This window comes from Labrus bergylta, chromosome 1, assembly GCF_963930695.1.
Source record: "Labrus bergylta chromosome 1, fLabBer1.1, whole genome shotgun sequence".
Lineage (NCBI taxonomy): Eukaryota > Metazoa > Chordata > Actinopteri > Labriformes > Labridae > Labrus > Labrus bergylta.
The window spans coordinates 36,982,289-37,007,648 of record NC_089195.1 but is presented as its reverse complement, the minus strand read 5'-3'; the positions used below and the strand labels follow the sequence as shown (position 1 = coordinate 37,007,648).

General features: G+C 46.9%; 4 protein-coding genes across 6 annotated transcripts in view; 2 read left to right on the top strand and 2 right to left on the bottom strand.

Annotated features, from left to right (window-relative positions):
- Positions 1–1,589, top strand: part of LOC110001378 (son of sevenless homolog 1) — a 31,509-nt gene extending 29,920 nt beyond the window's left edge. For all 3 annotated transcript variants that reach the window (XM_065960664.1, XM_065960662.1, XM_065960665.1), the window contains 2 exons: positions 574–695; positions 796–1,589. In XM_065960664.1, the coding sequence (XP_065816736.1) occupies positions 574–695; positions 796–1,260 (587 nt within the window). In that variant the 3' untranslated portion in view covers positions 1,261–1,589. The remainder of the gene's footprint in view (positions 1–573; positions 696–795) is intronic.
- Positions 1,590–6,322: 4,733 nt separating this feature from the next.
- Positions 6,323–7,262, bottom strand: gemin6 (gem (nuclear organelle) associated protein 6). Its single transcript, XM_020656870.3, has 2 exons — positions 7,043–7,262; positions 6,323–6,736 (listed from the first exon to the last, which is right to left on the bottom strand). Exons 1-2 carry the CDS (start codon positions 7,171–7,173, stop codon positions 6,337–6,339), a joined length of 531 nt encoding a protein of 176 aa, XP_020512526.1. The 5' UTR covers positions 7,174–7,262; the 3' UTR covers positions 6,323–6,336.
- An 820-nt stretch (positions 7,263–8,082) lies between these two features.
- On the top strand, positions 8,083–13,566 carry LOC109976762 (reticulon-3-B-like). Its single transcript, XM_065960659.1, has 8 exons — positions 8,083–8,320; positions 9,203–9,353; positions 10,350–10,406; positions 10,637–10,775; positions 11,835–11,904; positions 11,994–12,040; positions 12,630–12,688; positions 13,263–13,566. Exons 1-8 carry the CDS (start codon positions 8,230–8,232, stop codon positions 13,309–13,311), a joined length of 663 nt encoding a protein of 220 aa, XP_065816731.1. The 5' UTR covers positions 8,083–8,229; the 3' UTR covers positions 13,312–13,566.
- Positions 13,567–13,687: 121 nt separating this feature from the next.
- LOC110001379 (acylphosphatase-2-like) lies at positions 13,688–25,133 on the bottom strand. The gene is made up of 4 exons (XM_065960653.1): positions 24,836–25,133; positions 17,049–17,065; positions 15,980–16,089; positions 13,688–14,218 (listed from the first exon to the last, which is right to left on the bottom strand). The coding sequence occupies exons 1-4, from the start codon at positions 24,975–24,977 to the stop codon at positions 14,104–14,106; spliced, it is 384 nt and encodes a 127-aa protein (XP_065816725.1). The 5' UTR covers positions 24,978–25,133; the 3' UTR covers positions 13,688–14,103.
- Positions 25,134–25,360: the final 227 nt, after the last annotated feature.

The window sequence follows — 25,360 nt, the reverse complement described above, 5'->3', positions numbered from 1 at the left end:
GAAACCATCTGATCATGATTAACTGTATCAATGATGTTGTCAAGCTGCTGGCAGGATGATCCTTTTCTGTCAGTGTGCGTGCGTGCGTGCGTGCGTGCGTGCGTGCGTGTGCGTGTGTGCGTGTGGTTCTGACGGTGTGTGTTGTTCTTTGTGTGACGTGTGTGTGTTGTTCTTTGTGTGTGTGTGTGTGGTTCTGACGGTGTGTGTGTTGTTCTTTGTGTGTGTGTGTGGTTCTGACGGTGTGTGTTGTTCTTTGTGTGACGTGTGTGTGTTGTTCTTTGTGTGTGTGTGTGGTTCTGACGGTGTGTGTTCTGTTCTTTGTGTGTGTGTGTGTGTGTGGTTCTGACGGTGTGTGTTCTGTTCTTTGTGTGTGTGTGTGGTTCTGACGGTGTGTGTTCTGTTCTTTGTGTGTGTGTGGTTCTGACGGTGTGTGTTCTGTTCTTTGTGTGTGTGTGTGTGTTGTTCTGACGGTGTGTGTTCTGTTCTTTGTGTGTGTGTGTGTGGTTCTGACGGTGTGTGTTCTGTTCTTTGTGTGTGTGTGTGTGGTTCTGACGGTGTGTGTTCTCCTCTCAGGGTCCTCCTCGGTCTCCTCCATGGTGAGTTTCAGTCGTGGTTCTGAGGAGGTTCCTGTTCCTCCTCCGGTTCCTCCTCGCAGACGTCCTGAGTCGGCTCCTGCTGAGTCGTCTCCGTCGAAGGTAAACCTCGTTAGAGAACATGACGTTCTAATTAGAACCTGAAGAATCTGTCTGGTTCTGTTCTCACTCTGTGCCCCCCTCCCCTCCCCCTCCCTTACAGATGATGTCACAGTTGGACAGCCCCCCCGCAGTGCCGCCGCGCCAGCCCACCTGTAAGCTCCTTCCCACTCGTTACTCGTCGTTGTCGTCGTCTCCCCCGGACAGCCCCCCCTCTCTGCCTCCTCGGGAACCTCTTAGCTCCCCCCTGCACCTCCTGCCCCCCCCTCAGGGCCGCCCGCCCCGCTGTGACCTGCTGCCTCAGGCCTTCTTCCCCTCCACCTCCTCTCCCTCCCCCTGCATCAGCTCCGCTCCCATTGCCTCCTCACCCCCCCATCCCGCCCCCGTCACCCCCAGTCCCATCCCCGCCTCAAAGAAGACGGCCCTCCCCTCGCCCCCCTTACCCCTCCTTCCCCTGGATGGCCCCCCTGTTCCCCCCCGACACGGTGTTCCGAAACTTCCCCCTAAAACCTACAAGAGGGAGTCTCTGAGCCACGCTCCCCTGCTGGACACGCCCCCTGCCTTATGATTGGACAGCCTTGACTTCCTGTAAGGGGGGCAGCTGATTGGACAGCCTGTGTGAGAGGCGGGGCCAGAAATGGAAACACTACAGCTGATTGGATCAGAACTAAAGACAAACATCTGATAGGCCAATCAAGAGGCTCTGATCCAATCTGGACTGTCAAAATAAAATGCAGATCTTGTGCTCTTATTGTGAAAAACTGACTGATGTGGCCTCGGGCTACAGGACTCTGAGGACCCTTCAGGACCTGGACCAGAACCACAGAGGTACTGTGACGGTTCTGGTCTCCGAGTGGATCCTCCAATTAAAAAACGACAAGGGAACCAAAACCAGAACCAGGTCTACTGTCTTTACTGAGTCCACTACATTCCACCAAAGTCCACTTCAGACTACCACAGTCCACTACAGTGCACTACAGACCACCCCAGTCCACCATAATCTACTAAAGACCGCCATAGTCTACTACAGACCACCATAGTCTACTACAAACCACCCCAGTCCACTGAAGACCCCCATAATCCACTAAAGACCACCACAGTCTACTACAGACCACCACAGTCCACTAAAGACCAACCCAGTCCACTACAGACCACCATAGTCCACTAAAGACCACCACAGTCCACGACAGACTGACCCAGTCCACTACAGACCCCCACAGTCCACTACAGACCATCCCAGTCCACTACAGACCACCACAGTCCACTACAGACCACCACAGTCCACTACAGACCACCACAGTCCACTACAGACCATCCCAGTCTACTACAGACCATCCCAGTCTACTACAGACCATCCCAGTCTACTACAGACCATTCCAGTCCACTACAGACCACCACAGTCCACTACAGACCATCCCAGTCTACTACAGACCATCCCAGTCCACTACAGACCACCACAGTCCACTACAGACCATCCCAGTCCACTACAGACCACCACAGTCCACTACAGACCACCACAGTCTACTACAGACCATCCCAGTCTACTACAGACCACCACAGTCCACTACAGACCACCACAGTCTACTACAGACCATCCCAGTCTACTACAGACCATCCCAGTCCACTACAGTCCACTACAGACCACCACAGTCTACTACAGACAGTTCTTTTTAGGTTTAGTTCATGTTCATGTACCGGTGTTTTTTTTTGTTTCTTTCAAAATAAAAGCTGGTTTGTTTTCAAATGGGAGGTAACGTAAGACGGCACAGAAATTAAAAACACAGAAACACAGAAACAGCTCATTTACATATTTAAAGGTACAGACACAGACACAGCTCATTTACATATTTAAAGGTACAGACACAGAAACAGCCTGTTCTGAGCAGAGCTGAAATAGAGGGGTTTATAGACATGATCAGATACAGGATCAGAGTGGATTTAGAACAAGAAACTTCACACACATGTTTTGGTGAGTTCTGAGACTTAATTACACTGAAGACGAGGAGGAGAATATGTGACCTTTAAAGAACTGAACAGGATTGGATTGTGTACCGTACATTTTAAAAGTTTGAGTTTTGGAGCCGATATCGATGTTGGGGGAAGAAATTTGATACCGTTATAATCGCCCGCTGTCTTTCTTAGATCTATGTTCTATCTGAAGAGATAGATATAAATAAACACATTTACTGTGTTGATCCCTCAGTTATAACACTTGTGGAAAAGATTTAGAATGAAGACAAGATGGCCGCTCAGCTGGAAAGTTACTGAGCATGAAAGAGCATCACCACTCGACACTCTGCAGAGTGATGATGTACTCAAAATCGGTTTTGTCTCGGTCTCAGACTGGGCGGACTCTGGATTTTAAATCAAGACCACCACTGATCTGCTATTTCTCCACGTCATCACTGAGATTAGAAGGAAAACGCCTCTTTCTAAAAGAACAAATAACTTCAAGTCATTTATAGTTTGATTTTTATCCCCCGGTTACGACCACAACCTTCCCGGTGTCACGGTCTAAGTGAGGGACACGCCCCCTAAAAACTAGACGAGGATTTTTCAGAGATATTTGCGGTCTTGGTCTCGTCTCGGAGCACTCAGTTAGTGTTGCCATATAGCGCCCTCTGCTGGTGAAAGAACTGCTAGTTTAAAACAATGCAACTCAAATTAAATGGTTTCTAACTGCTGAATAAATCGAGTCATATCGCAGCATTTCTGTGACAAAGTTAGCCGGTAGTCACTGGACATTCTGATATCGGTCCATAAATCAGTCGAGCTCCTGTTAACATAATCACTGACGAGCGCTTTGATGCACGTTAAGAGAAGTATAAATATATGAAAGTCTTTCAAGCAGGTGTCATAAAGTTTAGACTTGGAAAAGACGTTTATTATTTTTTTATTTTTCATCTCTAAATCCAACACGAGCTGCAGAGTCCTCCCCGTCCCTCACAGAGGTTTACTTTAGTCTTCATCGTCCTGACCTCCAGCTGATCTCTGACCTCCAGCTGATCTGACCTCCATCTGATCTGACCTCCAGCTGATCTCTGACCTCCAGCTGATCTGACCTCCAGCTGATCTCTGACCTCCAGCTGATCTCTGACCTCCAGCTGATCTGACCTCCATCTGATCTGACCTCCAGCTGATCTCTGACCTCCAGCTGATCTGACCTCCATCTGATCTGACCTCCAGCTGATCTCTGACCTCCAGCTGATCTGACCTCCAGCTGATCTCTGACCTCCATCTGATCTCTGACCTCCAGCTGATCTCTGACCTCCAGCTGATCTCTGACCTCCATCTGATCTCTGACCTCCAGCTGATCTCTGACCTCCAGCTGATCTGACCTCCAGCTGATCTCTGTCCTCCAGCTGATCTGACCTCCATCTGATCTGACCTCCAGCTGATCTCTGACCTACAGCTGATCTGACCTCCAGCTGATCTCTGACCTCCAGCTGATCTCTGACCTCCAGCTGATCTCTGACCTCCAGCTGATCTCTGACCTCCAGCTGATCTCTGACCTCCAGCTGATCTCTGACCTCCATCTGATCTCTGACCTCCAGCTGATCTCTGTCCTCCAGCTGATCTCTGACCTCCAGCTGATCTCTGACCTCCATCTGATCTCTGACCTCCAGCTGATCTGACCTCCATCTGATCTCTGACCTCCAGCTGATCTCTGACCTCCAGCTGATCTGACCTCCATCTGATCTCTGACCTCCAGCTGATCTCTGACCTCCAGCTGATCTCTGACCTCCATCTGATCTCTGACCTCCAGCTGATCTGACCTCCATCTGATCTCTGACCTCCAGCTGATCTGACCTCCAGCTGATCTGACCTCCATCTGATCTCTGACCTCCAGCTGATCTCTGACCTCCAGCTGATCTCTGACCTCCATCTGATCTCTGACCTCCAGCTGATCTCTGACCTCCATCTGATCTCTGACCTCCAGCTGATCTGACCTCCAGCTGATCTCTGACCTCCAGCTGATCTGACCTCCAGCTGATCTCTGACCTCCAGCTGATCTGACCTCCATCTGATCTCTGACCTCCAGCTGATCTCTGACCTCCATCTGATCTGACCTCCATCTGATCTCTGACCTCCAGCTGATCTCTGACCTCCAGCTGATCTCTGACCTCCAGCTGATCTGACCTCCAGCTGATCTCTGACCTCCAGCTGATCTCTGACCTCCAGCTGATCTGACCTCCAGCTGATCTGACCTCCAGCTGATCTGACCTCCAGCTGATCTCTGACCTCCAGCTGATCTCTGACCTCCAGCTGATCTGACCTCCAGCTGATCTCTGACCTCCATCTGATCTCTGACCTCCAGCTGATCTCTGACCTCCAGCTGATCTGACCTCCAGCTGATCTCTGACCTCCAGCTGATCTGACCTCCATCTGATCTCTGACCTCCAGCTGATCTCTGACCTCCAGCTGATCTCTGACCTCCAGCTGATCTGACCTCCATCTGATCTCTGACCTCCAGCTGATCTCTGACCTCCATCTGATCTCTGACCTCCAGCTGATCTCTGACCTCCAGCTGATCTCTGACCTCCAGCTGATCTCTGACCTCCATCTGATCTCTGACCTCCAGCTGATCTCTGACCTCCAGCTGATCTCTGACCTCCAGCTGATCTGACCTCCATCTGATCTCTGACCTCCAGCTGATCTCTGACCTCCATCTGATCTCTGACCTCCAGCTGATCTCTGACCTCCAGCTGATCTCTGACCTCCAGCTGATCTCTGACCTCCAGCTGATCTCTGACCTCCAGCTGATCTCTGACCTCCAGCTGATCTGACCTCCAGCTGATCTCTGACCTCCAGCTGATCTCTGACCTCCATCTGATCTCTGACCTCCAGCTGATCTGACCTCCAGCTGATCTCTGACCTCCAGCTGATCTGACCTCCAGCTGATCTCTGACCTCCAGCTGATCTCTGACCTCCAGCTGATCTCTGACCTCCAGCTGATCTCTGACCTCCAGCTGATCTGACCTCCAGCTGATCTCTGACCTCCAGCTGATCTGACCTCCAGCTGATCTCTGACCTCCAGCTGATCTGACCTCCAGCTGATCTCTGACCTCCATCTGATCTGACCTCCATCTGATCTCTGACCTCCAGCTGATCTGACCTCCAGCTGATCTCTGACCTCCAGCTGATCTCTGACCTCCAGCTGATCTGACCTCCAGCTGATCTGACCTCCAGCTGATCTGACCTCCAGCTGATCTGACCTCCAGCTGATCTGACCTCCAGCTGATCTCTGACCTCCAGCTGATCTCTGACCTCCAGCTGATCTCTGACCTCCATCTGATCTCTGACCTCCAGCTGTTTCTGTCTCTCGTCATGTTTTTCTGATCGATCAGCTGATTTTAGCGATTTCAAAACATCTGAACATTTAACTTTTATATTTGTATCTGTTGATTTTAAATATTTCAGATCAATAACTTCAGTTTAATAAAGTTTTATTTTATTTATCAACAAACATCTGAACAAAAAAAACAACTTATTTTCTCATTTCCTTTACACCGATGACATCAGGAGGGGGCGGGGCCATGAATGACCCAAACTGACCCCAGACAAGCTGTCAGTCAAAGCTGCTGCAGCGCTCTGATTGGTTCGACACAGAGCAGGGATCTGATTGCCTTGATCAGAATCTGGATCAGTCTTTGGGGGATCCGGTTGGTTCTGGTTCAGTCTCTAGAGCATCCGGTTGGTTCTGGATCAGTCTCTGGATGCGGTCTAAGATGATCTGGTTGGAGCTGCAGCAGTCGTCAGGTCCGTACGGGGCCGTGATAGTCAGGACCCCCGCCACCCTAAGCTCCGCGCCCTCCTCCTCCACAGGGATCCGGTTCTTCTCCAGCCAGCTCCGGACCCGCACCCTGGTGGTGGTCAGGACCTCAGGGTCCAGCCTGCGGGGCGTCGGGGGGAGGAAGGAGGTCTGGAGTCGCTCTGTTGTCTCCTGGTCTGCCTCCTGCAGGACCTGAACCTCCTCCACCGCGTGACCCATCACCACCTGAACTGAGGCCTTGCCCGGCAACCCGAAGTCCACCAGGACCAGACTGCAACACAGAAACCAGAACCACATCAGTCCTGAACCATCAGCAGCATCAGGTGTATGACATCACTTCCTGTAAGATCCTCAAAACATCTGTATCAATTAATCCAGATTTTAAACATCTGTTTAGTCTGTTACCATGGTGACGTGTGTGTGTGTGTGTGTAGGTGTGTGTGTGTGTGTGTGTGTGTGTGTGTGTGTCTCTGTGTGTGTGTGTGTGTCTCTGTCTCTGTGTGTGTGTGTGTGTGTGTGTGTGTGTGTGTCTCTGTCTCTGTGTGTGTGTGTGTGTGTGTGTGTGTGTGTCACTCACCTGGCCGACACCGGGTCCACGGTGAGCAGCCAGCCGCGGTGCTCTTCATCTTTTCCCGCCTTCACCCTCACCTGTTTGTTGACGTAACTTGTCCACTGCAGCGGACCTAACAGAGGCCAGTCGCACTGCATCACGGTCCCAAACGATAAACCGACCTGCCTGCTGAACAACACACAGACGGCACACCTCACCGCTGCACCGGCTTTAAACCCCTCCGGAGAAAACACAGCACACTGAGAAAGGTTCCGCTTCCGGTCGAATTGTTAGAGCGAGCCGCTGTTGCCCCCTGCAGGTCAACACGGTACATTACAACATACCTGATGGTCACAGTATTATAGGATAAGAAAGTGATCGTAATAATAACTGTATTCATAAAGAACCTTTAAAAACAGATTACACAAAGCAGGAAAATAACACGATAAACATCAACAGGAATAAGAAAGATACAAAAGGCAGTCAAAGATATATTCCCAAAAGAAATGAAGGGAATTAAAGTCCAAGATAAAAAGAAAACAGGATCAAAATAAAGATGAAGATGTCACGTCACAGGTGATACCGAGACGTTGCAGAAATGATATCTGGTTAATGAATGTGTAAAACATCAGAGGGATAAAAATAAGAGAGAAAAGAAATGAATGAAGGATAGAAGAATAATGACTCACAATAAAGCAATCAAAGTGGATGATCTGTGTGTGTGTGTGTGTGTGTGTGTGTGTGTGTGTGTGTGTCTGTGTGTGTGTGTGTGTGTGTGTGTGTGTGTCTGTGTGTCTGTGTGTGTGTGTGTGTGTGTGTGTGTGTGTGTGTGTGTGTGTGTGTGTGTGTGTGTGTGTGTGTGTGTGTGTGTGTGTGTGTGTGTGTGTGTGTGTGTGTGTGTGTGTGTGTGTGTGTGTGTGTGTGTGTGTGTGTGTGTGTGTGTCTCTGTCTCTGTGTGTGTGTGTGTGTGTGTATAAAGAGCTCTGATTGCTTATGTGTGGACACACCCCTTCATATCAAGCCCCGCCCTCACTTGACGTTACAGTCGTTTCCAGCAGCTGAGAGTTGGGGTCAGACTGGAGAGAAACTTCAGCTGCACACACTCACTCACACACTCACTCTCTCACACTCACTCACTCTCACACTCACACACTCTCACACTCACTCTCACACTCACACACACTCTCACACACACACACACTCAGAGGAGGAAGATGGCCGACTCCACCAGCAGCAGCAGCTCTGATTCTTCATCGCACAACAACGTCTCCACCTCCTCCTCACTCAGAGACCTCTCGCACTCAGGTACGACTCACCTGTGCACATCTCTATCTGTCGTCATGGAGACAGCTGAGACACACACTAACGGTAATCGATCAGCTGATTGCTGAGCTCACTGCTGATTGGTTGATGTTTCATAATGTAAGTTTAAGTTAATCTAACGACTGTTTTGTTTTTTTTGCAGTGTTTAACTTGTTGTCATGGTAACAGTCACCTCAGCTCACCAGGATTTATTTCAAAAATGAGTTTTGTAATGGCCCTTTAAGTTGTAGCTAACTGTAAAGCTAACTACCTGCTGCAGGTATTCGTCCTGTTAGTGAGCGTGTTAAGAGAGCTGTTAGCTAACCGGCTGTGTTAACACACACAGAGCTCATTGTGCTCTGTTTGCTAACAGTCAGCTGACTCTGTTATTCAGACTTTAATTAAAGCTGCTTACAGCTGCAGGGATGTTAATCTGTTGACCTCTGACCCCTCAGATTTTAATACATCACATGTGATCACCTGCAAACTTGTTATTGTGAACACGTCACTGCAGACAGAAACAGTGAGAATATTTAAGATAATGATCCTCAAAGATCCCCAGAGAGGAAACCAGCGTTCACTCCCGTCAGGCGGCTGCAGATGATGGTCTCAGCATTTTATACTGGTATACTGGTATACTGGTATACTGGTATACTGGTATACCGGTATACTGGTATACTGGTGTATGAGCCACACTAGTAAAAAGGATGCAGACCACTACTCAATTTACATGAACAAATACATTTGCATCGTTTTTGCAAGAGTTTACCTGCAATTTATGATGATTAAAAACGAGAACTGTCCCCACATTGGGTGTCTTGGGCTTTTATTTTTGTTGCCGTGGTATCAGTCAGGTGTTGATATCATGAAAACTCTCTCCTGCAGCTTTAGAACTCGTCCACTGGAAAGAACCAAAGAAGTCTGCCGTGGCTTTCGGCCTGTCTCTGCTCGTCCTTGTTTCCGTGGCAACGCTGTCGGTCATCAGTGTGGTGTCCTACCTGCTGCTCACCTGCCTGTGTATCACCATCACCTTCAGGTGAGAGGGTGGGGTCACCTGGGGGCGTGCACTGTGAATAGAGTTCATCATACTCATCAGGTGTTACAAAGGTGTTCAGGTATGATGAAGTTGCAGGTAGAGATCTCAGGTATGATGACGTCTCAGGTAGAGATCTCAGGTATGATGACGTCGCAGGTAGAGATCTCAGGTATGATGAAGTCTCAGGTAGAGATCTCGGGTGTGATGACGTCTCAGGTAGAGATCTCAGGTATGATGAAGTCTCAGGTAGAGATCTCGGGTGTGATGACGTCGCAGGTAAAGATCTCAGGTATGATGACGTCTCAGGTAGAGATCTCGGGTGTGATGACGTCGCAGGTAAAGATCTCGGGTATGATGACTTCGCAGGTAAAGATCTCAGGTATGATGACTTCGCAGGTAGAGATCTCAGGTATGATGAAGTCTCAGGTGGAGATCTCAGGTATGATGACGTCTCAGGTGGAGATCTCAGGTATGATGAAATCTCAGGTAGAGATCTCAGGTATGATGACGTCGCAGGTAGAGATCTCAGGTATGATGACTTCGCAGGTAGAGATCTCGGGTATGATGAAATCTCAGGTAGAGATCTCGGGTATGATGACTTCGCAGGTAGAGATCTCGGGTATGATGACGTCTCAGGTAGAGATCTCGGGTATGATGAAATCTCAGGTAGAGATCTCGGGTATGATGAAATCTCAGGTAGAGATCTCGGGTATGATGACTTCACAGGTAGAGATCTTGGGTATGATGAAATCTCAGGTAGAGATCTCGGGTATGATGACGTCTCAGGTAGAGATCTCGGGTATGATGAAATCTCAGGTAGAGATCTCGGGTATGATGACTTCGCAGGTAGAGATCTCGGGTATGATGACTTCGCAGGTAGAGATCTCGGGTATGATGAAATCTCAGGTAGAGATCTCGGGTATGATGACGTCTCAGGTAGAGATCTCAGGTATGATGAAGTACCTCACTTTGATGACTCTGACTTCCTGTCCGCAGGGTTTATAAATCTGTGATCCAGGCCGTTCAGAAATCAGACGAAGGTCATCCATTCAGGTAACACACACACACACACACACACACACACACACACACACACACACACACACACACACACACACACTCAGACTTCAATACAAATCCCTAAAAACGTTATTTACACATCTTGAACAGTTTAAACAATAAAACATAGAAAGTGTAAAATCACTATTTTTCTCCTCCTCTCCTCCTGCTCCTCCTGCTCCTCCTGCTCCTCCTGCTCCTCCTGCTCCTCCTCATTCTCTCAGGTCTCTGTTGGACAGGGACATCTCGTTGTCATCGGAGACGGTCCGGCAGCTGGCTGATCAGTCTCTGGCTCATTTGAACTGGTTCAGTAATCAGACTCGGAGGCTGCTGCTGGTCGAAGACTTGGTGGACTCTCTCAAGGTCAGAACATGTTGCTAACGCTGACAGCTAATGCTAAATGTAACGCTGACAGCTAATGCTAAATGTAACGCTGACAGCTAATGCTAAATGTAACGCTGACAGCTAATGCTAAATGTAAAGTTAAAAGCTAATACTTACAGCTATTGCTAACAGCTAATGCTAAATGTAATAGTTACAGTTAAAGCTAAATTTAACTCTGACAACTAATGCTGAATAATGCTAACAGCTAATGCTAAATGTATTGCTAACAACCAATGCTAAATGTAATGATGACAGCTAATTCTAAATGTAATGCTTACAGCTAATGCTACATTTCATGCTAACAGCTAATGCTATATTTCATGCTAACAGCTAATGCTAAATGTAATGTTGACAGCTAATGCTAAATTTCATGCTAACAGCTAATGCTAAATGTAATGTAACGCTGACAGCTAATGCTAAATGTAAAGTTGAAAGCTAATACTTACAGCTATTGCTAACAGCTAATGCTAAATGTAATGCTAACAACCAATGATAAATGTAATGATGACAGCTAATGCTATATTTCATGCTAACAGCTAATGCTAAATGTAATGTTGACAGCTAATGCTAACTTTCATGCTAACAGCTAATGCTAAATGTAAAGTTGAAAGCTAATACTTACAGCTATTGCTTACAGCTAATGCTAAATGTAATGCTTACAGTTAATGCTAAATGTAATAGTTACAGTTAAAGCTAAATTTCATTCTAACAGCTAATGCTAAATTTAACGCTGACAACTAATGCTGAATAATGCTAACAGCTAATGCTAAATGTAATGCTAACAACCAATGCATAATGTAACACTGACAGCTAATGCTAAATGTAACGCTAATGCTTAATGCAACGCTACTTAATGCAACGCTGACAGCTAATACTTAATGTAACACTGACAGCTAATGCTAAATTTAAAACTAAATTTATACTTTAAATATTCTCACAATGTTATATAATGTTCTGAATGTTCTTTTGAATTATGTTCTGTTAATGTTCTGTAATCTTTTCCGGTCATGTTCTCTAAATGTTCTGCGTCTGTTCCAGCTGGCTGCGGTGATGTGGTTGATGACGTACATCGGGTCGATCTTTAACGGCGTCACCATCCTGATCCTCGGTGAGTCTGTAAACGGTCCTGTTGGTTAGGAGAGGTTTGATTCCCGTTGGTTCTGGATTTCATAGACCGTGTTTCTTCTTTGTGTGCAGCGGATGTCATCTTCTTCACGACTCCTCTGATCTACCAGAAGAAGAAGGTACAGAACAGCTGATCTCACACAGGCAAACATCGAAGGACACTTCTAAATATCAGCATCAATACTCCTGTCATGTTTTGATAATTAGTTCATGATGATAACTTTCAGTAGGAGGACAGGGATCAGCATCTGCTTCAGCTTTACACTGATTTATTATACATCGCCTCTGTGTGGTTGTGCTGGATTAGTTATCAGGAAAGATGTCACGCCTACAAGTGGCTCTGATTGGACATTGTGCAGTTTCAGTCACAGAGAGAAGAGTTTGGCCCCGTGTCCATGTAGAATGTTTTTCCAGGGCAGCAAAAAGCGCTGGCTGTGCGCTCGGGAGACCAGCAGGGGGCTCCACCTGTAAATCACTCACCTGCATTAAAAAAGATCAGAAACACCTGACCTGTGTGTGTGTGTGTGTGTGTGTGTGTGTGTGTGTGTGTGTGTGTGTGTGTGTGTGTGTGTGTGTGTGTGTGTGTGTGTGTGTGTGTGTGTGTGTGTGTGTGTGTGTGTGTGTGTGTGTGTGTGTGTGTGTGTGTGTGTGTGTGTGTGTGTGTGTGTGTGTGTGTGTGTGTGTGTGTGTGTGTGTGTGTGTGTGCAGACGCAGATTGATCACTTCATGGAGGTGATTCGGTGCAGAGTGGAGGCGACGCTGCAGAAGTGAGTTAATAGAAGAACAACGGATCATTACGACACACTTTATCGTCTCCTTGGTGACGTTTGTCTTGGACTCAAAGTGCTGCAAACATTCAGCTGCTTCCACGAGAACCATTAAATAACAATAATAGAAAAACACATCCACATGTTAGCAGACCCTTCCCCTTTTTATACTGATCCTGCACCACAGAAACTATGGACATTTTAAGTTCCTAGAACCCGGTTTAGTGGAACCTTTTTAGCTCCTGCTTCAGAGTAGGTTCCACGGCGGTGTGAATGCAGACAGAAATAAAGTCCCCACAGTGATTAGATCTCAATAAACTCCTGAGTGAGATAGAACAACAGGACGTTAGAACAGGAGAACATAGAACAGCAGAACAACAGAACATGGAAACAGAACCACACGAGAGCAAGAGGACATTTTAATGACAGAACACTAAAACAGAAGAACATCACTTCATGAACAGAACATTAGAAAATACCAACTACAAACACACACACAGTCCCTCACAGTGTGTGTGTGTGTGTGTGTGTGTGTGTGTGTGTGTGTGTGTGTGTGTGTGTGTGTGTTTTCCAGGTTACACGACAGGTTACCTGGAGCAGTGAAGAGAACTAAAACGGATTGACCACCTGATCTGCAGACACTGTGGCCCCTCCCCCTCCTCTGATTGGTAACCTGATCTGCAGACACTGTGGCTCCTCCCCCTCCTCTGATTGGTAACCTGATCTGCAGACATGGTGGCTCCTCCCCCTCCTCTGATTGGTAACCTGACCTGCAGACACTGTGGCCCCTCCCCGATCTCTGATTGGTCTGTTGGTCAGTGATTTACCTGCCGAAAAGAGACTGAAAAATAATAAAGCTGTCTGATAAAAACCTTCAATCCTCTGATTTTTATTATCATTAAAGGAGCAGTTCACTTTATTATCATTAAAGGAGCAGTTCACGTTATTATCATTAAAGGAACAATTCACTTTATTATCATTAAAGGAGCAGTTCACTTTATCATCATTAAAGGAGCAGTTCACTTTATTATCATTAAAGGAACAGTTCACTTTATTATCATTAAAGGAGCAGTTCACTTTATTATCATTAAAGGAGCAGTTCATGTTATTATCATTAAAGGAACAATTCACTTTATTATCATTAAAGGAGCAGTTCACTTTATTATCATTAAAGGAACAGTTCACTTTATTATCATTAAAGGAGCAGTTCATTAAAGGAGCAGTTCACTTTATTATCATGAAAGGAGAAGGTAACATTTCACAACATTGTTTTTGTTTATTTTCAAACATTTAATTTCTGTTTGATCTAATTTTTTTATTATAGAAATGTAAAATTTTCCGTCAGTTTCTCTGGATTAATTATTGTTTGTGTGCTACTATGAATTGGGATCAACTCTCTGATCAATTGAGCATGCTCAGTAGCGGGTGGAGAAGCCGTGGATCTCCAGTTTAGAAATGTCTCTCTGGTTGGAGAAGACGGTTCGGTCGATCCGAGAGCTCGGACTGCCAACATTCGTCAGCCACAGTTTCCTGAGAAGAAACAAAGAAACAAAAACAACAGTGTGGACATGCATGTGTTCTCTGATTGGTCAGTATGTGGACTGGCATGTGTTCTCTGATTGGTCAGTATGTGGACATGCATGTGTTCTCTGATTGGTCAGTATGTGGACTGGCATGTGTTCTCTGATTGGTCAGTATGTGGACTGGCATGTGTTCTCTGATTGGTCAGTATGTGGACTGGCATGTGTTCTCTGATTGGTCAGTATGTGGACATGCATGTGTTCTCTGATTGGTCAGTATGTGGACTGGCATGTGTTCTCTGATTGGTCAGTATGTGGACTGGCATGTGTTCTCTGATTGGTCAGTATGTGGACTGGCATGTGTTCTCTGATTGGTCAGTATGTGGACTCACATGGGTTCTCTGATTGGTCAGTATGTGGACTGGCATGTGTTCTCTGATTGGTCAGTATGTGGACTGGCATGTGTTCTCTGATTGGTCAGTATGTGGACTCACATGGGTTCTCTGATTGGTCAGTATGTGGACTGGCATGTGTTCTCTGATTGGTCAGTATGTGGACTGGCATGGGTTCTCTGATTGGTCAGTATGTGGACTGGCATGTGTTCTCTGATTGGTCAGTATGTGGACTGGCATGTGTTCTCTGATTGGTCAGTATGTGGACTCACATGGGTTCTCTGATTGGTCAGTATGTGGACTGGCATGTGTTCTCTGATTGGTCAGTATGTGGACTCACATGGGTTCTCTGATTGGTCAGTATGTGGACTGGCATGTGTTCTCTGATTGGTCAGTATGTGGACTGGCATGGGTTCTCTGATTGGTCAGTATGTGGACTGGCATGTGTTCTCTGATTGGTCAGTATGTGGACTGGCATGTGTTCTCTGATTGGTCAGTATGTGGACTCACATGGGTTCTCTGATTGGTCAGTATGTGGACTGGCATGTGTTCTCTGATTGGTCAGTATGTGGACTCACATGGGTTCTCTGATTGGTCAGTATGTGGACTGGCATGTGTTCTCTGATTGGTCAGTATGTGGACTGGCATGGGTTCTCTGATTGGTCAGTATGTGGACTGGCATGTGTTCTCTGATTGGTCAGTATGTGGACTGGCATGTGTTCTCTGATTGGTCAGTATGTGGACTCACATGGGTTCTCTGATATACCCTCTTTCCCACCAAGTCGGTTCTAGAGCTGGTCCAAAGCCGCAGTGCCTAATCTGGAAACAGTTCTTTCTGTTTAGCCTGCGAAAGAACCGGCTCTTGACAAGAAAAAAAAAGTTCCAGAGTAGCACCAACTCCTTGCTGGTCTACATGAAAGAATTTCTTCTTTCAAGAATTTCACAGCGGCTATAGTGACCAAAATAAAACCCTGCAAAACTTTGCTGTTACAGGACTTAAGAGATAAACATAGTTTTAATTCCTGCAATTTGATTCGGAACTTTATTAGCATCGTTGATGCTAATAAAAGGCTAAGACTAGCAAAGCCTGAGATTAGCTAACACCCTATGACAAAAACAAAACATATTTTGACCACCACTTGATGACAATTCTGACGTCAAGTCGGGAAATCGGGCACCTAATTATTTTCCCAGTTTCCGAGTTGTTGCTCCGACTTGAGCAGGCATTCATGTGCATTTTACAACTCCAAAAACTTGTTTTTCCGATGTGTCAGACGCCACATGAATGCACCATCAGCCCCAGGTTCACTTTTATGAAAAAGGGGTGATTGGTCAGTGCAGACTCACGTGTTCTCTGAGTGGTCAGTTTGTTGACTCACATGTCATGGACTTGATCAGGTGGTCCCTGGATTTGTCCAATCACGGTACCCTGTTTGGTGTTCTTCACCCAACCACTTAGACCCAGAGACTGACCCTGATCCTCCGTGTACTGAGAGACACAAACATCGTCATTCGTATACACTCATCGGCCACTTTATTAGGTACACCTTGCTAGTACCAGGTTGGACCCCCTTTTGCCTTCAGAGGGGAGCTTCAGCGACGTCCCTCCAGCATGTGGCGATCTAGGCGACCGCCTATATGGCCTATGCCAAGAGCTGGCTCTGGTCATGTTCAAGAAACCAGTTTGAGATGATATGAGCTATGAGACATGGTGCGTTATCCTGCTGGAAGTAGCCATCAGAAGACGGGTCATAAAGGGTTGGTCAGCAACAATGCTCAGGTAGGCTGTGGCATTTAAATGATGCTCAATTAGTACACAGGGACCCCTTGTAACGAGGGGTTATTTGAGTTATTGTTGCCTTTCTGTCAGCTCAAACCAGTCTGGCCATTCTCCTCTGACCTCTGGCATCAGCAAGGCATTTTTGCCCAAAGAACCGCTTCTCACTTTCTCTCTGTAAACTCTTGAGATGGTTGTGCATGAAAATCATTGTAGATTAGCAGTTGCTGAAATACTCAGTCCAGTCTGTCTGACACCAACAACCATGCCACGTTCAAAGTCACTTAAATCACCTTTCTTCCCCATTCTGATGCTCGGTTTGAACTTCAGAAGATCGCCTTGACCATGTCTACATGCCTAAGCTCATTGAGTTGCTTCCATGTGATAGGCTGATTAGATATTTGCAATAACAAGCAGTTGAACTGCTGTATCTAATAAAGTAGCCGATGAGTGTATATATTAAGACTAAAAAGATGATTTTTTTCACTACAGGGAGACACAGAGGAGGGTTATCTATGGTGTGCCTGAAGGGACAAAATAGCACGAGATGGGGATTAAAACTTAATTTATGGCAATTAACTAATTAATGCTGACATCCCTTATATATATAGTATAGTATAGTATATGCTGTAAATTTCTATATATTTATATTAGTTTAGGAAGAAACTCACCATTCTGAAGCAAACACCTGAAACGGACAAAGAGAATATAAATTAAGCAGGAATCAATTTGATAGGAAAATCTGCCAAAGCGTAGTATCAAACTGTCTTCATATAGCTGCTGACATATAGCTGCTGACATATAGCTGCTGACATATAGCTGCTGATGAATAGCTGCTGACACACAGCCGCTGACACACAGCCGCTGACACACAGCCGCTGACATATAGCTGCTGACACACACAGCTGCTGACATATAGCTGCTAACACACACAGCTGCTGACACACACAGCTGCTGACATACAGCTGCTGACACACAGCTGCTGACACACAGCTGCTGACGTATAGCTGCTGACACACACAGCTGCTGACATACAGCTGCTGACATACAGCTGCTGACACACAGCTGCTGACACACACAGCTGCTGACATACAGCTGCTGACATACAGCTGCTGACACACAGCTGCTGACACACACAGCTGCTGACATATAGCTGCTGACACACACAGCTGCTGACACACAGCTGCTGACACACAGCTGCTGACACACAGCTGCTGACATATAGCTGCTGACGTATAGCTGCTGACACACACAGCTGCTGACATACAGCTGCGGACACACACAGCTGCTGACATACAGCTGCTGACACACACAGCTGCTGACATATAGCTGCTGACACACACAGCTGCTGACATACAGCTGCTGACACACACAGCTGCTGACATACAGCTGCTGACATACAGCTGCTGACACACAGCTGCTGACACACACAGCTGCTGACATATAGCTGCTGACACACACAGCTGCTGACATACAGCTGCTGACACACAGCTGCTGACACACAGCTGCTGACACACAGCTGCTGACATATAGCTGCTGACGTATAGCTGCTGACACACACAGCTGCTGACATACAGCTGCGGACACACACAGCTGCTGACATACAGCTGCTGACACACACAGCTGCTGACATATAGCTGCTGACACACACAGCTGCTGACATACAGCTGCTGACACACACAGCTGCTGACATACAGCTGCTGACATACAGCTGCTGACACACAGCTGCTGACACACACAGCTGCTGACACATAGCTGCTGACATATAGCTGCTGACACACACAGCTGCTGACACACAGCTGCTGACACACAGCTGCTGACACACACAGCTACTGACATACAGCTGCTGACACACACAGCTGCTGATATATAGCTGCTGACATATAGCTGCTGACATATAGCTGCTGACATACAGCTGCTGACATATAGCTGCTGACATATAGCTGCTGACATATAGCTGCTGACATATAGCTGCTGACACATACAGCTGCTGACATACAGCTGCTGATATATAGCTGCTGACATATAGCTGCTGACATACAGCTGCTGACATACAGCTGCTGACATACAGCTGCTGACATATAGCTGCTGACATACAGCTGCTGACATATAGCTGCTGACATACAGCTGCTGACATATAGCTGCTGACATATAGCTGCTGACATACAGCTGCTGACATACAGCTGCTGACATACAGCTGCTGACATACAGCTGCTGACATATAGCTGCTGACACACACAGCTGCTGACATACAGCTGCTGATATATAGCTGCTGACACACACAGCTGCTGACACACACAGCTGCTGACATATAGCTGCTGATATATAGCTGCTGACACACACAGCTGCTGACACACACAGCTGATGACATACAGTTGCTGACATATAGCTGCTGACACACAGCTGCTGACACACAGCTGCTGACATATAGCTGCTGACACACACAGCTGCTGACATACAGCTGCTGACATATAGCTGCTGATATACAGCTGCTGACACACACAGCTGCTGACATACAGCTGCTGACATATAGCTGCTGACACACAGCTGCTGACATACAGCTGCTGACATATAGCTGCTGATATACAGCTGCTGACACACACAGCTGCTGACATACAGCTGCTGACATATAGCTGCTGACACACAGCTGCTGACATACAGTTGCTAACACACAGAGCTGCTGACATACAGCTGCTGACACACACAGCTGCTGACATACAGCTGCTGACACACACAGCTGCTGACATATAGCTGCTGACATATAGCTGCTGACACATACAGCTGCTGACATATAGCTGCTGACATATAGCTGCTGACATATAGCTGCTGACATATAGCTGCTGACATATAGCTGCTGACATACAGCTGCTGACATATAGCTGCTGACACACACAGCTGCTGACATACAGCTGCTGACATATAGCTGCTGACACACAGCTGCTGACATACAGTTGCTAACACACAGAGCTGCTGACATACAGCTGCTGACACACACAGCTGCTGACATACAGCTGCTGACACACACAGCTGCTGACATACACAGCTGCTGACATATAGCTGCTGACACACACAGCTGCTGACATATAGCTGCTGACACACACAGCTGCTGACACACACAGCTGCTGACATACACAGCTGCTGACATATAGCTGCTGACACACACAGCTGCTGACATATAGCTGCTGACACACACAGCTGCTGACATATAGCTGCTGACACACACAGCTGCTGACATATAGCTGCTGACACACACAGCTGCTGACAAACAGCTGCTGACATATAGCTGCTGACATACAGCTGCTGACATACACAGCTGCTGACATACACAGCTGCTGACATACACAGCTACTGACATACACAGCTGCTGACATACACAGCTACTGACATACACAGCTGCTGACATACAGCTGCTGACATACACAACTACTGACATACAGCTGCTGACATACAGCTGCTGACATACACAGCTGCTGACATACACAGCTGCTGACATACACAGCTACTGACATACACAGCTACTGACATATAGCTGCTGACATACAGCTGCTGACATACACAACTACTGACATACAGCTGCTGACATACACAGCTACTGACATACACAGCTGCTGACATATAGCTGCTGACACACACAGCTGCTGACATACACAGCTACTGACATACACAGCTACTGACATACAGCTGCTGACATACACAGCTACTGACATACACAGCTGCTGACATATAGCTGCTGACACACACAGCTACTGACATACACAGCTACTGACATACAGCTGCTGACATACACAGCTACTGACACACACAGCTGCTGACATACAGCTGCTGACATATAGCTGCTGATATACAGCTGCTGACACACACAGCTGCTGACATACACAGCTACTGACATACAGCTGCTGACATACACAGCTACTGACACACACAGCTGCTGACATACAGCTGCTGACATATAGCTGCTGATATACAGCTGCTGACACACACAGCTACTGACATACACAGCTACTGACACATACAGCTGCTGACATATAGCTGCTGATATACAGCTGCTGACACACACAGCTACTGACATACAGCTGCTGACATACACAGCTACTGACACACACAGCTGCTGACATACAGCTGCTGACATATAGCTGCTGACACACAGCTGCTGACATACAGTTGCTAACACACAGAGCTGCTGACATACAGCTGCTGACACACACAGCTGCTGACATACAGCTGCTGACACACACAGCTGCTGACATACAGCTGCTGACACACACAGCTGCTGACATACAGCTGCTGACATATAGCTGCTGACACACACAGCTGCTGACATATAGCTGCTGACACACACAGCTGCTGACAAACAGCTGCTGACATATAGCTGCTGACATACAGCTGCTGACATACAGCTGCTGACATACAGCTGCTGACATATAGCTGCTGACATACAGCTGCTGACATATAGCTGCTGACACACACAGCTGCTGACATACAGCTGCTGATATATAGCTGCTGACACACACAGCTGCTGACACACACAGCTGCTGACATATAGCTGCTGATATATAGCTGCTGACACACACAGCTGCTGACACACACAGCTGATGACATACAGTTGCTGACATATAGCTGCTGACACACAGCTGCTGACACACAGCTGCTGACATATAGCTGCTGACACACACAGCTGCTGACATACAGCTGCTGACATATAGCTGCTGATATACAGCTGCTGACACACACAGCTGCTGACATACAGCTGCTGACATATAGCTGCTGACACACAGCTGCTGACATACAGCTGCTGACATATAGCTGCTGATATACAGCTGCTGACACACACAGCTGCTGACATACAGCTGCTGACATATAGCTGCTGACACACAGCTGCTGACATATAGCTGCTGACACACAGCTGCTGACATACAGTTGCTAACACACAGAGCTGCTGACATACAGCTGCTGACACACACAGCAGCTGACATACAGCTGCTGACACACACAGCTGCTGACATATAGCTGCTGACATATAGCTGCTGACATATAGCTGCTGACACATACAGCTGCTGACATATAGCTGCTGACATATAGCTGCTGACATAGCTGCTGACATATAGCTGCTGACACATACAGCTGCTGACATACAGCTGCTGATATACAGCTGCTGACATATAGCTGCTGACATATAGCTGCTGACATATAGCTGCTGACATACAGCTGCTGACATACAGCTGCTGACATACAGCTGCTGACATATAGCTGCTGACATATAGCTGCTGACATATAGCTGCTGACACACACAGCTGCTGACACACACAGCTGCTGACATACAGCTGCTGACATATAGCTGCTGATATATAGCTGCTGACACACACAGCTGCTGACACACACAGCTGCTGACATATAGCTGCTGATATATAGCTGCTGACACACACAGCTGCTGACACACACAGCTGATGACATACAGTTGCTGACATATAGCTGCTGACATATAGCTGCTGACACACAGCTGCTGACATACAGCTGCTGACATACACAGCTGCTGACATACACAGCTACTGACATACACAGCTGCTGACATATAGCTGCTGACACACAGCTGCTGACATACAGTTGCTAACACACAGAGCTGCTGACATACAGCTGCTGACACACACAGCTGCTGACATACAGCTGCTGACACACACAGCTGCTGACATACAGCTGCTGACACACACAGCTGCTGACATACAGCTGCTGACACACACAGCTGCTGACATACAGCTGCTGACATATAGCTGCTGACACACACAGCTGCTGACATATAGCTGCTGACACACACAGCTGCTGACAAACAGCTGCTGACATATAGCTGCTGACATACAGCTGCTGACATACACAGCTGCTGACATACACAGCTACTGACATACACAGCTGCTGACATATAGCTGCTGACATACAGCTGCTGACATACACAGCTGCTGACATACACAGCTACTGACATACACAGCTACTGACATATAGCTGCTGACATACAGCTGCTGACATACACAGCTACTGACATACAGCTGCTGACATACACAGCTGCTGACATACACAGCTACTGACATACACAGCTACTGACATATAGCTGCTGACATACAGCTGCTGACATACACAGCTACTGACATACAGCTGCTGACATACACAGCTACTGACATACACAGCTGCTGACATATAGCTGCTGACATACAGCTGCTGACACACACAGCTGCTGACATACTCAGCTACTGACATATAGCTGCTGACATACAGCTGCTGACATACACAGCTACTGACATACAGCTGCTGACATACACAGCTACTGACATACACAGCTACTGACATATAGCTGCTGACATACAGCTGCTGACATACACAGCTACTGACATACAGCTGCTGACATACACAGCTGCTGACATACACAGCTACTGACATACACAGCTACTGACATATAGCTGCTGACATACAGCTGCTGACATACACAGCTACTGACATACAGCTGCTGACATACACAGCTACTGACATACACAGCTGCTGACATATAGCTGCTGACATACAGCTGCTGACACACACAGCTGCTGACATACACAGCTACTGACATATAGCTGCTGACATACAGCTGCTGACACACACAGCTGCTGACAAACAGCTGCTGACATATAGCTGCTGACATATAGCTGCTGACATACAGCTGCTGACACACACAGTTGCTGACACACACAGCTGCTGAAATATAGCTGCTGACACACACAGCTGCTGACAAACAGCTGCTGACATATAGCTGCTGACATATAGCTGCTGACACACACAGTTGCTGACACACACAGCTGCTGACACACACAGCTGCTGAAATATAGCTGTTGACACACACAGCTGCTGACATATAGCTGCTGACATACAGCTGCTGACACACACAGCTGCTGATGTATAGCTGCTGACACACACAGCTGCTGATAAATAGCTGCTGACACACACAGCTGCTGACGTATAGCTAATGACACACACAGCTGCTGATACATAGCTGCTGACACACACAGCTGCTGATATATAGCTGCTGACATATAGCTGCTGACATATAGCTGCTGACACACACAGCTGCTGATATATAGCTGCTGACATATAGCTGCTGACACACACAGCTGCTGACATATAGCTGCTGACACACGCAGCTGCTGACATACAGCTGCTGACACACACAGCTGCTGACATACAGCTGCTGACATATAGCTGCTGACACACAGCTGCTGACACATAGCTGCTGACACATAGCTGCTGACATATAGCTGCTGACAAACAGCTGCTGACAAACAGCTGCTGACATATAGCTGCTGACATATAGCTGCTGACATATAGCTGCTGACACACAGCTGCTGACACATAGCTGCTGACATATAGCTGCTGACATATAGCTGCTGACAAACAGCTGCTGACAAACAGCTGCTGACATATAGCTGCTGACATATAGCTGCTGACATATAGCTGCTGACACACACAGCTGCTGACAAACAGCTGCTGACATATAGCTGCTGACACACAGCTACTGACATATAGCTGCTGACATATAGCTGCTGACACACACAGCTACTGACATATAGCTGCTGACACACACAGCTGCTGACATATAGCTGCTGACATGTAGCTGCTGACACACACAGCTACTGACATATAGCTGCTGACACACACAGCTACTGACATATAGCTGCTGACACACACAGCTGCTGACATATAGCTACTGACATATAGCTGCTGACACACACAGCTGCTGACATATAGCTGCTGACACACAGCTACTGACATATAGCTGCTGACATATAGCTGCTGACACACACAGCTGCTGACATATAGCTACTGACATATAGCTGCTGACACACACAGCTGCTGACATATAGCTGCTGACACACACAGCTGCTGACATACAGCTGCTGACACACAGCTACTGACATATAGCTGCTGACATATAGCTGCTGACATATAGCTGCTGACACACACAGCTGCTGACATATAGCTGCTGACACACACAGCTGCTGAAATATAGCTGTTGACACACACAGCTGCTGACATACAGCTGCTGACACACACAGCTGCTGACACACAGCTACTGACACACACAGCTACTGACATATAGCTGCTCACATATAGCTGCTGACATACAGCTGCTGACACACACAGCTGCTGACATACAGCTGCTGACATATAGCTGCTGACAAACAGCTGCTGACATATAGCTGCTGACATATAGCTGCTGACACACACAGCTGCTGACAAACAGCTGCTGACATACAGCTGCTGACACACAGCTGCTGACATACAGCTGCTGACATACAGCTGCTGACACACAGCTGCTGACACACAGCTGCTGACATACAGCTGCTAACACACAGTGCTGCTGACATACAGCTGTTAACACACAGTGCTGATCTGTTACTCCCACAGTCACATACGTGTGAGATGTATGTGTTATATGACTTACCCTGCACTTTCCCAAAAATCTCAAAATCCACAGAGGTCAGTTTGTTTTTGGACATCACGACTTGAACAAGACAACAAAAGAGCAAAGCAGAAATAATAACAGACAGAAACATGTCAGTCTGAAGTTTAGCTCTGAGCTGCATTTATTTTTATCTCTGATACCTGACACTCATGTCAAAATAAGAGCCCTAATTTATCATCAGCAGCAAGTTTAAGAGCTCCTTCTTGCAGTAGCCTACCTTTCAAAATAAGAAATATTGACTCAATCATTACTGTAATTTCAAAATTAATCTCTGGCATTTATCCTTAACATCCTTGATTATTTCCTGTACATGCCTGTCAAAGTAAATGTCTAAGCTCTTAATTAAGCTGTTTGTTTCTTTTCTGCACATTTTAAACCTGGACCGAATCGCTCAGTGGGCTGGTCTGTTTTTGTATTTGTTTTGTTTATCTTTGTTTTAGTCTGTTTTTGTCTTTTGTGGCTGAATTTGGTTTGACGGTTTTTGTTTGTGTTCATCTGATTTGT

What these genes read in the sequence shown, in the direction of transcription:
- LOC110001379 (XM_065960653.1), bottom strand. Translation starts at nt 24,977, where the DNA reads ATGCAGCTCAGAGCTAAACTTCAGACTGACATGTTTCTGTCTGTTATT. An exon ending in CCTGATCAAGTCCATGACAT is followed by an intron (nt 14,219 to 15,979) that starts GTGAGTCAACAA and finishes GTTTCTTCTCAG; the next exon opens with GAAACTGTGGCTGACGAATG.
- LOC109976762 (XM_065960659.1), top strand. Translation starts at nt 8,230, where the DNA reads ATGGCCGACTCCACCAGCAGCAGCAGCTCTGATTCTTCATCGCACAAC. An exon ending in ACTTGGTGGACTCTCTCAAG is followed by an intron (nt 10,776 to 11,834) that starts GTCAGAACATGT and finishes CGTCTGTTCCAG; the next exon opens with CTGGCTGCGGTGATGTGGTT. An exon ending in GTGGAGGCGACGCTGCAGAA is followed by an intron (nt 12,689 to 13,262) that starts GTGAGTTAATAG and finishes TGTGTTTTCCAG; the next exon opens with GTTACACGACAGGTTACCTG.
- gemin6 (XM_020656870.3), bottom strand. Translation starts at nt 7,173, where the DNA reads ATGCAGTGCGACTGGCCTCTGTTAGGTCCGCTGCAGTGGACAAGTTAC. An exon ending in GTGGACCCGGTGTCGGCCAG is followed by an intron (nt 6,737 to 7,042) that starts GTGAGTGACACA and finishes TCTGTGTTGCAG; the next exon opens with TCTGGTCCTGGTGGACTTCG.